This window comes from Equus quagga, chromosome 14, assembly GCF_021613505.1.
Source record: "Equus quagga isolate Etosha38 chromosome 14, UCLA_HA_Equagga_1.0, whole genome shotgun sequence".
Lineage (NCBI taxonomy): Eukaryota > Metazoa > Chordata > Mammalia > Perissodactyla > Equidae > Equus > Equus quagga.
In genome coordinates this window covers 78,427,870-78,441,123 of record NC_060280.1, presented here as the reverse complement: position 1 = coordinate 78,441,123, position 13,254 = coordinate 78,427,870, and the positions used below count along the sequence as shown (strand labels likewise).

Sequence of the window (13,254 nt, the reverse complement as noted above, 5' to 3'; positions counted from 1 at the left end):
AGCTAGTCTTGGTAAGAAGTTAAAACATCTCATATCCTTTTCTAGGTCAAGTTTTGACCCAAAAAATGAGCTGCATCAGACCTGAGATGGTCATTTACAATACTAGTGGCTTTCTATCAGCAAGTGGAAAACACCAGAACCAGGAGCTTGCGGCACACAGAGCTGAAGTCTTTTAGAATCTTGATTCTTTCACACACTTAGGGATGAAGGGCCTGCTGCTCCCGCCATGAGCAACTTGGTCTTAGGTCAAAAGAGAAGAATGATAGAATATCTACTTCTAAGGTAAATACGTTCAAACTCGACCTAGAAACAAAGCAGTTTAACTTTCTGGCAACACTCTTACCTCCTGACAGTACTGAAGAACTTCTTCTTTTGTTCCAAAGCAGCTCTTGGTGCCTGTTGGGTCCGGTTCCCATTTCCCAGTCTGAATGTTCACATGCATATTTAACTTCCCACAAAACATTGCAATTTGAGGCTCAGCGACAGCAAATCCTGTTCCAGCATTGGCTGCAAGAGCCTACCAAAGGGGAAAAAATTCCAGGTTTACTCCAAAAGGGTTGGCAGAAAGGCATAGTCATTCATTGGTTTGTGATAGGAGAACTGTTCTTTTTAAAATCGTCATTATTTTACTATTTTATCTTCAAAAACAAATCCTTTTCCCAAGAGCTAGGCCAGAAGAAAAAATGACCTTTGGATATACATGATCAAAGTGAAAGGCAGATGAGAAATCTAACCCCCACTCCCCCATCTGGACACTTCTGATCCAACTGCAGTCTGCTCTAACACAAGCAAATCTACTTTCCACTCCTTGATATATCAAACGACAAAAGTATAGAATCGCTAATGTTCCAGTAATTTTATTCAAATCACTCACGTAAAAAAATTCTATTGAGCAGCTACTTTGTAAAGCAACATGCTCAATGCTGACACACAAGGGTGAGCAAAAAGTTATGGCCACCACTCTCTTGGGGCTTCTGGTCTAGTGAAGGAGTGAACACATGAAAAAATTGTGCTCACACTGCCAGCTGTCCTAGGAAGGAAATGCACACAGTGCTGAAGAAGCACATAAAAGGGGACTCTGACTTAGGCTTGTGCAGGGAGGTGACCAGGGAAGCTGCCTGAAGACAGTGGCAGTTGAGCAGAGCTTTGAGCAGCACATGTGGAGAGAATGCAGACTGAGTGGAGAGAGGTAAGAGCAGGGAGGAGAGGCAAGCGGGGACAAGACTAGACAGTGTGCAGACCAAGGAAAGACTTCAGTCTTTATCGCTGGAAGTGCTGAGCGGTTTTAAGCGTCAAGTTAATATTTTCCAAATGCAGCTCTGTCTGACGTTTTCTCTGTGGCAGGGTGAAAAGGGACTGAAAACAGACAGAGAGCATGCAGGGCAACGACTCAGGAAGCCAGGGGCACAGAGTTCAAGGGTGCCCTAATGGGAGCCAGGGCCACGGCAGTGTGCTGGTGAACAGAGGCAAGAGGTAACAGGCAGCCAAACGGGTAAGAGTGAGTAACAAACCAGCTGCGGGGGGGAACCACGCCAAGTCTGGCGTGCGTTACTCAGTGAAGGATGGTGGCACTCACGGAAACTGAACACCAAAAGGGATTTCATGAACAATTTTATCTTGTGTTAAGTAAAAATAATCAACTATTCCATAGTTGTGAAAACATCACAGCCATTAACAGCTCACCAATTATAGGTGAAAAATAACACTTAGGCATTACGACAGTAAGGCTCTTGCAAAGTCTCGTGCACTAGAAAAATAGAGGCATCCTGGCATCTAGATATAGACCAATACTGATGGTTACATCCACAACAGAGTTTTGTGGTTTCTCTTAATGTAAAAGTTCTTCCAAGATAAAAATTAAACGGCTTTTTAAATGTTAAAATGTGGGAGCCAGGTTTAGATTGTATGGTCCACTATGTTGTTCTTTTTAAAAAGCATTAACATAAAACGGCTTTCCTATTAAAAAGAAAACGTACATTTGATTTTTTAAAATACACGGAAACGTGTGCTTTCTAGGCAACTCTCATTTATCTGTGCTGACGGACTACACAGACACGAATGGTCTGCCAATCAGGAGGCTACTTTGATTTTGAAACACATTACGATCGTTTTCCAGGACAAATTTACCGTCCTACCACACTTTACTTTGGAGCTCATTGACATTAGCCTGTTTTCTAGCAGTACAAGAGAAAGAAGCAGTGACACTAGTGGGATAGCTGGGAGAAAGCTGACTTGGAACTAAAATGTTGCCAAGATCAATAGGGGTTGAAAAAAACCTCAAATAAATCCAATGAGGAGAACAATTAGCAACTTTATTAACTAGAATTGACTGTAGCCCTACTGTGATGAATAATCATTTCCTAGAGTCGAAGGCAGATCCTATGCCCTAAGTGTAACTGCAGGCAAAGCCAAAGACTAGTGAAGTCCTGTCCCTCCAAAGAAAGAAAAAAAACATTTACAGATATCTGCGGAAAGGAAGACAACTTATTTGTAGGTAACACTCTAACGATGTTTAATTCAAATAAATCATTAAAAAGTTTTAGGATGCACAAGAAAAGTGAGCTTAATTCTCACACTGAGTTCCAGATGTCCCCAAACGCCTCTTCTATGGCCACCTCTCTTTTGGGAGCCATCCCTAAGGATTATGGCTGTAAACCGAGATGCTGACATGGAGGAAGACGGGTGTGTGGAGAAAGGGGTGCACACAGAGACAAAGACAACCGCAGAGACGCTTCTGTGGACAGAAACCAGTGCTCTCCCCAGGTCCGTTCCTTCCTACTTCACGTGCGCAGACAGAAATAAATGAAGGAGAGCCAGGAAGACATGACGAAATGTAAGCAAGAAAGCCAATCAATGAGCAGGAACGTGTTTCCCAAATTGGCTATAAATGAGCTGCCACAGCAAAGCTGAAACATGCCGAGCGGCATTTCCTAAAATCTCTCTACGGCCTTGTGTATTTTAACATTGAAGGCTCCTATTAAACAAAGAGGATTTGGGTGTGGTATCTAATCTTTCAGAAGTGTGTGTAGGGGGGGACCATTACCTCCTAAATTCCAAAAATGAATACAAGCAAGAAACAGTGTCAACCAGCTATGTGAGCTCACCCAAGCCACAGCCGGGGAGTGGTCAAAGCTGGGCCGGCAGCCATTTATCAGCACCAAAGATTACGTTCCACACGTTCCTCATTATGGTTGCTGGCTAAGAGACCGCAAGAGTTCCAACTGTATAAACGCTCAGTTTATGGGTCAACCACTGAGGTCAGTGCATCAGAGTAAGTGCACTTGATCTCTGTGCTGAGTCGGTCTGCAGTGCCTTCCCTAAAGAGAAGCTAAATACTGGGGGTTAAAGCAACAAAAGAGGCAGCGAGGCAACAGTGGCTCCTCACATCAGTTACACCGAGAAAAAGGAGGGACTGGAGTCGTTCCAGACCGCTAAGACGCTGCAGCGATTCACTGCCGAGCTCAGAAACATTCATCCTTGTGGTCCTAAGAGACTCTCAAGAAGGTGTCATCTGAAACATAAAAAGCCTCTGTGGACCACGTCTAGGAAGCAAGTAGACATACCCCAACCTTACCCAGACCATAAGAGGACTGTCTTTTCTGTAACGTTTGTACTTCGTTACTGTGAAAGTGCTCTGATTTAACGCGCTCTCTGTTTTCTTAAGCACACACTGTGCCTTGATCCATTACATCAACGCGTAAATCAGTCTGTTTCCTAACCTAACATGTTACAAATGGGACTCCACTGCCCAGTCAGCACTGCTGGCGGCCTGTGCACCTGGAATCCTCTACGAGAAAGTCAATGCCCCGGGCTCTGGCCCTGAGGCCTGTCCTGGTGACCTCTGGTCGTGGCTGCACTTCTGAGGCTTTGAAAACAAACCATCAACTGCCCAGCGCTTCCACTGTACTGAATAATTCATTCTTAATAAGAAAGTCCATTTTATTAATTTGGCTGGGGGAAAAGAGTTTAGCTATCCAAAGACAGAAATTCAACTTGGTAAAAAGTGCTTCTAGTAGCTGGGTTGAAAATCCGAAATGGCTTAAAGCAACAGATAAATAAACCTAAATCTGAACGTAACTTAAATCAGGGTCTTTAATCATCACCTCCAGAGATGCAACCCCTGGGCCCACCTGGGCCGGCCTCCCTTCATGAAGCCACGCCCAGCGCAAGGCAGGCAGGCCGGCCCACCCAACCCCCGCCCCCAGACTCCCCTCCTCGGAGGTGGGCCCGGCCTAATCTGGGCCCCTGTCCAAGCTGGCTCCAGGTCTGCTGAAGCGCCGTGGTGGGGGGAGCACCTTCTAAAGAGGAGGGTGTTGTCCTGTTGCCGAGTGTGCCAGGAGAAGGAGGTTAGCGGGGAAACTGGGGCAATTATTTGAACAAGGCCTGTAAATCAGTCAACAGCGCTGTACCAGTGTTAATCTCCCATTCTTGATAACTGCACTCCGGTTATGTTGGATGTTAACATTAAGGAAAGCAGGCTAAAGCTAGAGGGGAATTCTCTGTAGTATTTTTGCAACTTTTTGTCAACTATAAAAAAAATTAATCCAAAATAAAGCAGTTTTGCTTTTTTTTAATCCTGTTCATTACCTGCCTGACTTTCAACTGTAATCACATGGTTTCAATCTGTCAAAAAGAGAAGACAGACGTCCCGGCACGGCAACTAGCAAGTATAGCAGAGCAGGCCCAATACCTGAAAAACCGCCTACTGATTCTGAACACACGGCACACGTCCTAATGTAGCAAAGCTCCGTGTACATATACTCAATTTGACCCCTCTCCAAGGGGAGACTATTCCGGTTCTGCCCAGAGCCGAACACAGAAGCAAGTCCACTTCTGTTACTGTCAAAGGGGGCCTGGAGTGTGGACGTTTAGACTATCTTCATCAGCGTACAGAAGTGAAGCTTAAACCATGGGCACAGGGAAGAACGCATGAAGTCCACCACGTGACCAGTCCTCCCCCAAATCCAGGACGGCATGAAATGGGCTAAAAAGACCGCACCTGCCTGCTCCCCCCAGGCACGGGACACGCCTAGAGCAGGCTGCGTCCTACCCCACACTCACTTCGTGGGAGTTCAGGCACCAAAGGTATACAGGAACAATTTAACACTGCCCCTCCACTTAAAGGAAAATCTCCACAGTTACTGGCTTCCTGCCTCTGGAACCAGCTCCCGGGCGGCAAGGAAGTGAGGTCAAGATGAATCTGCAGTCAACTGAGGCCCTGCGGTGATCAAAAGAGCACTACATAAGGTATTTCTCTAAATCTGCTTTCTTGAGGGATATGCCCCTCACTTAGTAGCTGCGTGACCTCATGGAAACTACTTCAACTCTCTCTCTCAACCTTACTTTTCACTTTTGTACAACATAAATATGGCACTCCCCAGTTTTAGGTATCCCAATAAATGACACGTACAACCCTAACTTTGGACCTTGGTTCACCCTACAACAGTCACGCAAACTCCTGATGCATAAGCAACAAGGCTTGGGGACAAAGCTCCCTCCCTGAATGAGGCTGCAGGCCAGCAAAGCCCAGCACTGCCCGCCCCACTGCCTGCCCCACTCCACCTGCCCTACTCGGAAGGTGCGCTGACTGCAGAGGCCAGGGAGCTGGCGGGTGCGAGGGTTAATAACAGCCCAAACAACATGAGCTGGGGCTTAGCCTTGGAACTCACTGGCCAGTATTACTTACGCAGTTACTTATTAAGAGTGTGCTAAATAAACAGTGCATGCAGGGCTGGGGGAACGGACGGGGGTGTTTCCTAAACTTTAAAAAAGTGGGATGATTTCAAGTAACGAACACCCATAAGTACCACTGATTAACTATTAAATATGTTCATTCTAAATCATTCTTATTGATTCACAGATAATAAAAATAATACAAATGATGGGGGGAGTTTCCGTGGAATATCTGAGCAGAAACGTGCCCAAATTATAGGCATACTTCTGGCTGATCTGATGCTGTACAATATTCTGTTTATTTTAAGTGCAGTAAGTTACAATCTGGTAAATTTTTGGTATATTTCGAGTATTTCATATACTTGTAGTAAATTACACCTCTTTTAAAAATATTCTATTCTTCAAACAGATCTATTTCACTAAAATAAATACTCAACTTGCTAATTTTTACCAAGGTCAAGTTGGGAAACTATCCAGTGTGTCAGCTCTGGCTCACATGCTCTGACTTCAAGATGTCAGAACCACAAACATGAAGAGCCAAGGTCGGAGAGCTGACACTGATTCCACTGGGATCTCTTCTCCTTTAATATATCCAAGCAAAGTTAAGAAAAACCCATGCAGCTGAAGACATTACTGTTTTAACGCGTCGGACGGTTTCTACCCGTCTTTAAAGCAGGGGTTCCCTGACACTCATTAGGGGCCACTAAGGCCTACAGCAGGTTTTCAGAGGCCTGAAAAACGAGGAAAATAAGAATAGTCTGGTGTGCATGTGCGCGCACGAGTGTGTAGGGTGTAGAATTGCTCACTGTCCTCTCTTGAACCACTGTCCTGAGCTCTAAGATTATCTTCTACCTTTTGTTTTAGAATTTTTTCATAAAATGATAGCAACAGTAAATGGGGAGTCTTTAAAAACATTCCTTCTTTAATATTAAGAATTAACTACCTTATCTAAAATTTTTTTCTTAGTTTTCTATTCCATGAAAACTAAAAGCTTAGCTCTTTATTTCTAAGGTTCTGTGATGCTGAAAGGCAAGAAAGGGCAGAAATCCTTAAGTGAATAACCCGTATCTTTTTTTATAACTAGAAAATAAGACAGTTTGCCAAAATGACTTTCAGAGGACAGAGAGAAAGGAAATTCACATTCTAAAATACAAATGGCAATTTCCATATACCATTCTGACAAACATTTTACTATGTTTACTAGGCGCAAGCAATATTCTGGTACCAGTCTTGATGTAACAAGTCACTTTAACTTCTAATGTCCATTAAAACAACTGTGAAGGGGCCAGCCCTGTGGCTGAGTGGTTAAGTTCTCACGCTCCACTTTGGCAGCCCAGGGTTTCACTGGTTCGGATCCTGGGCGTGGACATGGCACCGCTCATCAGGCCATGCTGAGGCAACGTCCCACATGCCACAACCAGAAGACCCACAACTAAAAAAATACACAACTATGTACTGGGGGGTTTGGGGGAGAAAAAGGAAAAATAAAATCTTTAGACGTACAATAGGTCACTTAATAGTATTTAAAAAAAACATAAAAATAACAAAAATATGAAACAGCTCCACCCTCTCCAAGTTCAAAGCAAGTCAAAATGGAATCTTTCCTATGATTTATGTAGCATTTAAATTTAAAAGTAAATACAGACTTATTATCAGCTCACACCAGATCTGCTTGCAGACAATAATTCTTCCTGTCTGGGACCCATGCCCATGTGCATTATTGTAATTATGAGCCATTTTTAAAAATACAGCAATAACGCTAATATGAGCTGCTGGTCAGTATGTTTACTGCTTGCTGCCTCTGCCATTAATCAGCCTTCCTGAGTTCAAGCCATCTAACTACTAAATAAATGCATAAAGGAGGACAGGAGAAGCTGCACTCAAGTAAAAGGAATGAATAAAAAGCATGTAAATGTGTGTGTGACACACATACACACACATACCCCCACAGCACTGTTGTCCTACCCTTGGGTGGGCCTCTGGGAGCTGCGTCTACCCTTGCCCTCCATGATCCACCCTGCACAAAGCATCCTGTATCCTCAAGTCAGAACACATAGACCACTCTTCTGTTCCCAGAGATTCAAACCCTTTAACAGGACCCCTGCCTCACTCCAACACCCCACCTTGTGCTCAGTGTATCACCTAGTGTATCCTTGGGTCCTGACACAGCCAGGGTCTTTCTTGGCTCAAGGCTCTCCACCTAGCACTCCCTCCCCTTCTCCCCAGGGGACATTCTCACCTTTCCAGACTCGGCTCCACTGTGCATTCTCTGAGGGCCCTTCTTGAAGACAGTCCCCAGCCCAGAGGTGTTTTACTTCCCCTCAAGCAATCAGTCCCCAGCCCAGAGGTGTTTTACTTCCCCTCAAGCAATCTGAAACTCCTTGTTTATCTCCCTCCTTTGGAAGGGAAGCTCCTCAAGGGGAGGGACCCCATCTGTTTTTCTAGCCACTGTACCTGGAAACAGCATCTAAAATACAATAGGTAATCATTTACACCCAAGCAAGTGACTGACTCTAAAGCCTGTGTTTTTGGTTTTTTCAAGACATTTAAACTAATATCAATTAGCAGATATCACTCAGCAGTAACTTCTAAATGATTAACTCTGTACTAGTCTTCATATAAGCAGATCTATAAATGTATGACAAATGAAAAAAAGAAGCTTATGCAGTATATGGCATGTTTCGATTATTTTTATTTAAATTTTTGCCAAGTGAATCCATGTACACAGCCTGAAAAGCCACATACCACGAGGCTCGTATCAGAAGGGCAGTGCTCTACCCCTCGTGCCTCGAGGCAGCACCTCGGACCTCCTACATTGAGTCTCTACCTTTCTTTTTTTTCTTTTTAAGGATTGGCATCTGAGCTGTTGCCAATCTTTTTTTTTTTTTTTTTTTCCTCCCCAAATCCCCCCTCTATATAGTTGTATATTTTAGTCGTGGGTCCTTCTAGTTGTGGCATGTGGGACGCGGCCTCAGCATGGATTGATGAGAGGTGCCATGTCCACGGCCAGGATTCGAACGGGCGAAACTCTGGGCCACCGAAGCAGAGCGCATGAACTTAACCACTTGGCCACAGCCACTGGGCTGACCCCGAGCCTCTACCTTTCTTATCTTTTTCTTTCTAGTTTCTTCTTGTTCCTCTTTCTGAAAGATTTCAACTAGATTTTTAAATTTCTAGTATCACGTTTCTAATCTCCAAGAACTCTTCCATGTTCTCTGAAAGGCTTATTTTATTGCAAACTATTATTTCATAGATGTAACACTGTGCCCTCTTCAAGGTAAATAGCAAGAACGCATCTGAAGTTATTTGTCTGTTCCTCGACTTGTCTTCAAATTGCTTTCTTCCCCCATCTGTTTTGTTCATGTTCGAGGTGTAAGCCTCTAATTCAATAGTTAAGAAGGGGGCACTGAAAAGCCAGTCAGAAGCTTTCTGTGCGTGGATAGGACCTGTCAATAAGTGACCTTCACTCAGCTCTCCAGAGAGGAATCCTACAGACCCTCACGGGGGCCCACGGGCCTGGCTGTCCAGGGTCCGGCAGGGAGCCCTAGTGAGGGGGACTTTCACCTCATCTTCTGCTTGGCCAGCTGTCCGCGAGTAAGCCTTGATACTCTTCCCGGGCGCAGAGTGGGAAGGGCCTTCAGGGGCTAATAACCCACTCAGAGGCCTGATGCTCCCCAGCCCTCGTTCAAGTTTGCTCTGCATCAGTTGCTTTTAGCTGGCTTCTCTCCCTGCATTCAGGTGTCAGTTATTTCTGGTCTGCTAGCTCAGTTACTTAGGTCCATCTGCTTCCCATCTTTAAGACTTTGTGGACATCTTTCCTTCTCTCCTGTTGTCTTTGTTGGTTTCTTCTCATGTTAAATGTATCAAAACTAAGCCGCATTCTCTCATCAGGACAACTAGAACAACTAGAGCTAAAACAGCTAGAATCCTCCACTTGCATCTGTTGAGGTACAACAATTCAAAAGCTACTAACTATGAATATATTTGAAAACTAGAGATGGGAAAGTTTAACAAGATCATAACCGGGCCATCACAGTAGCACAGCGGTTAAGTTCATATGCTCCGCTTTGGCAGCCCGGGGCTTGCCAGTTCAGATCCCAGATGCAGACCTACACACGGCTTATGAAGCCATGCTGTGGCAGGCATCCCCCATATAAAATGGAGGAAGACGGGCATGGATGCTAGCTCAGGGCCAATCTTCCTCAGCGAAAAGAGGAGGATTGGTGGTGGAATGTTAGCTCAGGGCTAATCTTCCTCAAAAATTAAAAAAGATAAGCTTTTACTTTTTTTTTTTTTAATATTTTATTTTTTCCTTTTTCTCCCCAAAGCCCCCCAGTACATAGTTGTGTATTCTTCGTTGTGGGTTCTTCTAGTTGTGGCATGTGGGACACTGCCTCAGCGTGGTTTGATGAGCAGTGCCATGTCCACGCCCAGGATTCGAACCAACGAAACACTGAGCCGCCTGCTACGGAGCGCGCAAACTTAACCACTCGGCCACGGGGCCAGCCCCTAGATAAGCTTTTACTTTTGACTATTTAAATAAAATGTCTGTTAAGAAAATAAAATTCTGATCCGTTACTCAGATTATTTCATTTGCTCATTTTACAATTATGTTACAGTCAACATGCTAGTCACTGGGTATTATGGGCTGAATTGTGTCCCCCTCAAAATTCATGTTGAAGTCCAACCCCTACCATCTCGAAATATGAACTACTTGGAAATAAGACTGTTGCAGATGTAATTAATTAAGATGAGGTGACACTGGAGTAGAATGGGCCCCAATCCAGTATGACCAGTGCCCTTATAAAAAGAGGAAATGTGAAGAGCCAGACACATACACACAGACACAATGTGGAGGCTGCAGTTATGCTGGCAAAAGCCAAGGAGCTGGCAGAAGCTAAGAGAGCCTGGAAGAGACCCTTCTTTAGCAACTTCGGAGGGAGCACAGCCCTGCCAACACCTTGATCTTGGGCTTCCAGCCTCCAGAACAGGGAGACGACAAATTTCTGTTGTTTAAGCCACTCAGCCTGTGGCACCTTGTCATAGCAGCCCTAGAAAATGAGCAGACTGGGTGAACTAAGACTCGGTATATGTATCGGGGAGCTCAGAGTCTTAGAGATGGGATCCAGATTCAGAGAAAGCCGGACCTATAGCATAATGCACGCATCACGAATGAGAGGTGAGCAAGTGGCAAGTGTGAGAGCACAGTAATCCAACAAGAGCTACAACAGAGATGGGCACAGGGCTTAGCCCAGAAGAGGAACAGCTATGGGGGGGCGGTGGAGGGTAAAGTCTTCAGAACCTCTTCTCCAAGGAAAGTGTGCTTGGGCTCTCTCCCAGCACGACTATGACCTTGCTACGCATAACTCAGAGGACAGGAGGATGTGATTTGGCAAGATTAGGCAAAAACTAGGAAGCCGTTGCATTCATCCGGGAGAAAGGTGAGGAACAAAGGCTGGAGAGGCAGGAGTAGGAAAGGGACAGCTGGAGAACTGCTAACAGGATCCGGACAAGGGAGGCAGAGGAAGGGCAAAATGACTCCAACTGGCTAATTCTGACAACGAGGGAAGCAGGGGAGCTAACAACCAAAGAAAGTGAAGAGGGCTGGGGAGGTGGGGACTGGGGATGGACAGATTTCAGATTTGGGTGCATGTGTCTGAAGTACTCACAGGTTATCCAAATGGCAATAGTGGAGATATTTACCAGACAGAAATACATGTCGGGAACTCCAGAGGGAAATGTGGGCTGGAATTATGAATTTGCAATTCAGTAACACGCTGAAAGAATTTTAAGCCCAGAGAATAGGTAGGATCATCTGGGGACACTGTGCAGTTGAAAAGAAGGACAGAACCCTAAGAAATAGCAACATTTAATGCGCATACAGAAGGAAAGTCCATGACCAAGGAAGAGAAGCAGGAAAGTATGTCAAAGAAACCATACCCTCAGAGAGATGAAGCAGCAGCAACTGAAATGTCAGTACTACATTTCACTGTGTATGAGATCACTGGTCGATTCAGTGTGGGGAAGTGAAAGAAACAGGGCCACAATGATCCAGGTGACAAACGAGAGGTGAAGAAATAGCCTACGAGCATAAACTAGTGATCCTCAAGGTGGGGTGTGCTAGGTCATCCTGATTAAAGAAACACTACAACTGTCTCCACACAATGCAGCCCTCACTCGTCAGCTCCCTCTCATACTGCAAACTGCTGCGGCTTACGTGACAAAGAATCTTCCTGTGCTGTGGTTAACTTGATGACAAGACCCCAAGAAGGTAAAATCTGTACAATACTTTGAAACGAAAGGAGAAATAACCATGAAAATCAACTGTACCACACAGAAGTTTATCTCATGGTTGTCTCACAGTGAAGTACTTATGAGAGTCATCATTCTTTAACAAAAAGACTTCTGAACTTTTTTACAATGGCATGTCTGTGCCAGTATCTGACATCCAGTAGATATTTTTGAAAAAGTAAATATCTTAATCTTTCTCTTCCAAGTAAATGTGACATTTTAAATAATAAGTGATAAACAAACTACTTTTAAGAAGTTAACTCATGGGCTGGCTCCGTGGCATAGTGGTTAAGTTTGGCACGTTCTGCTTCAGTGGCCCAGGTCTGGTTCCCGGGTGCAGACCTACACCATTTGGCAGCAGCCATGCTGTGGCAGCGACCCACATACAAAATAGAGGAAGACCGGCAATGGATGTTAACTCAGGGCGAATAATCCTCAGTAAAAAAAAAAAATTTTTAAGTTTATGCATGGCTATGGAGAGGGCATTTTAAAAATCAGTGCTGGGAAAATTTTGCCTTTTGTTATTTCATTGTCAAAATGGTAAATGTGTCGCCTATAAACCTACGAGTATACCTTAACTGAAAGCAATTTCCTAACTGATTTTAAACCTTCCAAAATAAAGAATTTTACTAAGTTGTGTACCTATTTCTTAAAAATATAAAAGTGCAATTTTCAACTGGCCCATAAAAACAGCTGATTAACACATTTAGTAGTTACATTTCAACATTTCCATAATTAACAGTAAGACTGAAAAATGGGCGTGATAACTTAGTTAAGTGCAGCACAGTACTTCTTTAGATCTTCTGTAGATTTATATGTCTATGTAAGGTGTCTTTTTTCAGCTGTGACAAGGATCAAAGTAAATTGAACACAGAATTAGACCTTTAAATAGCTATTTCACAAAATTTAAGTTCTAGGTTTTTAAAAATGAAGACAGCATTTCATCACTGTTATGGACTGACTGTGACTGCCCGTCACCCCAATTCCTAAGTTGCAGCCCCACCCCTAGAGTGACTGTACTTGCAGATGGGGCCTTCAGGACATAATCAAGGTTAAATGAGGTCATAAGGGTGGGGCCCTAATCCAAGAGGACTAGTATCCTTATAAGAAGAAAAAAAGACACCAGAGAGCAGAGACAGAGGAAAAGCCCCCATGAGGACAGTGAGAAGACGGCCACCTACAAGAAAGGGGAGGACTCACCAGAAACCAACCCTGCTGGCACCTTGATCTTGGAAGTCCAGCTTCTAGAACTGTGAGAAAATAAATCTCTGCTGTTTTATAACAAAACAC

The 13,254-nt window shown here is 44.2% G+C and overlaps 1 protein-coding gene across 4 annotated transcripts in view; it reads right to left on the bottom strand.

Annotated features, from left to right (window-relative positions):
• Window positions 1-13,254, bottom strand: part of APLP2 (amyloid beta precursor like protein 2) — a 74,069-nt gene that overhangs the window by 35,219 nt on the left and 25,596 nt on the right. For all 4 annotated transcript variants that reach the window (XM_046684941.1, XM_046684943.1, XM_046684944.1 and 1 more), the window contains exon 2: window positions 344-517. In XM_046684941.1, coding sequence (XP_046540897.1) covers window positions 344-517 — 174 coding nt within the window. The remainder of the gene's footprint in view (window positions 1-343; window positions 518-13,254) is intronic.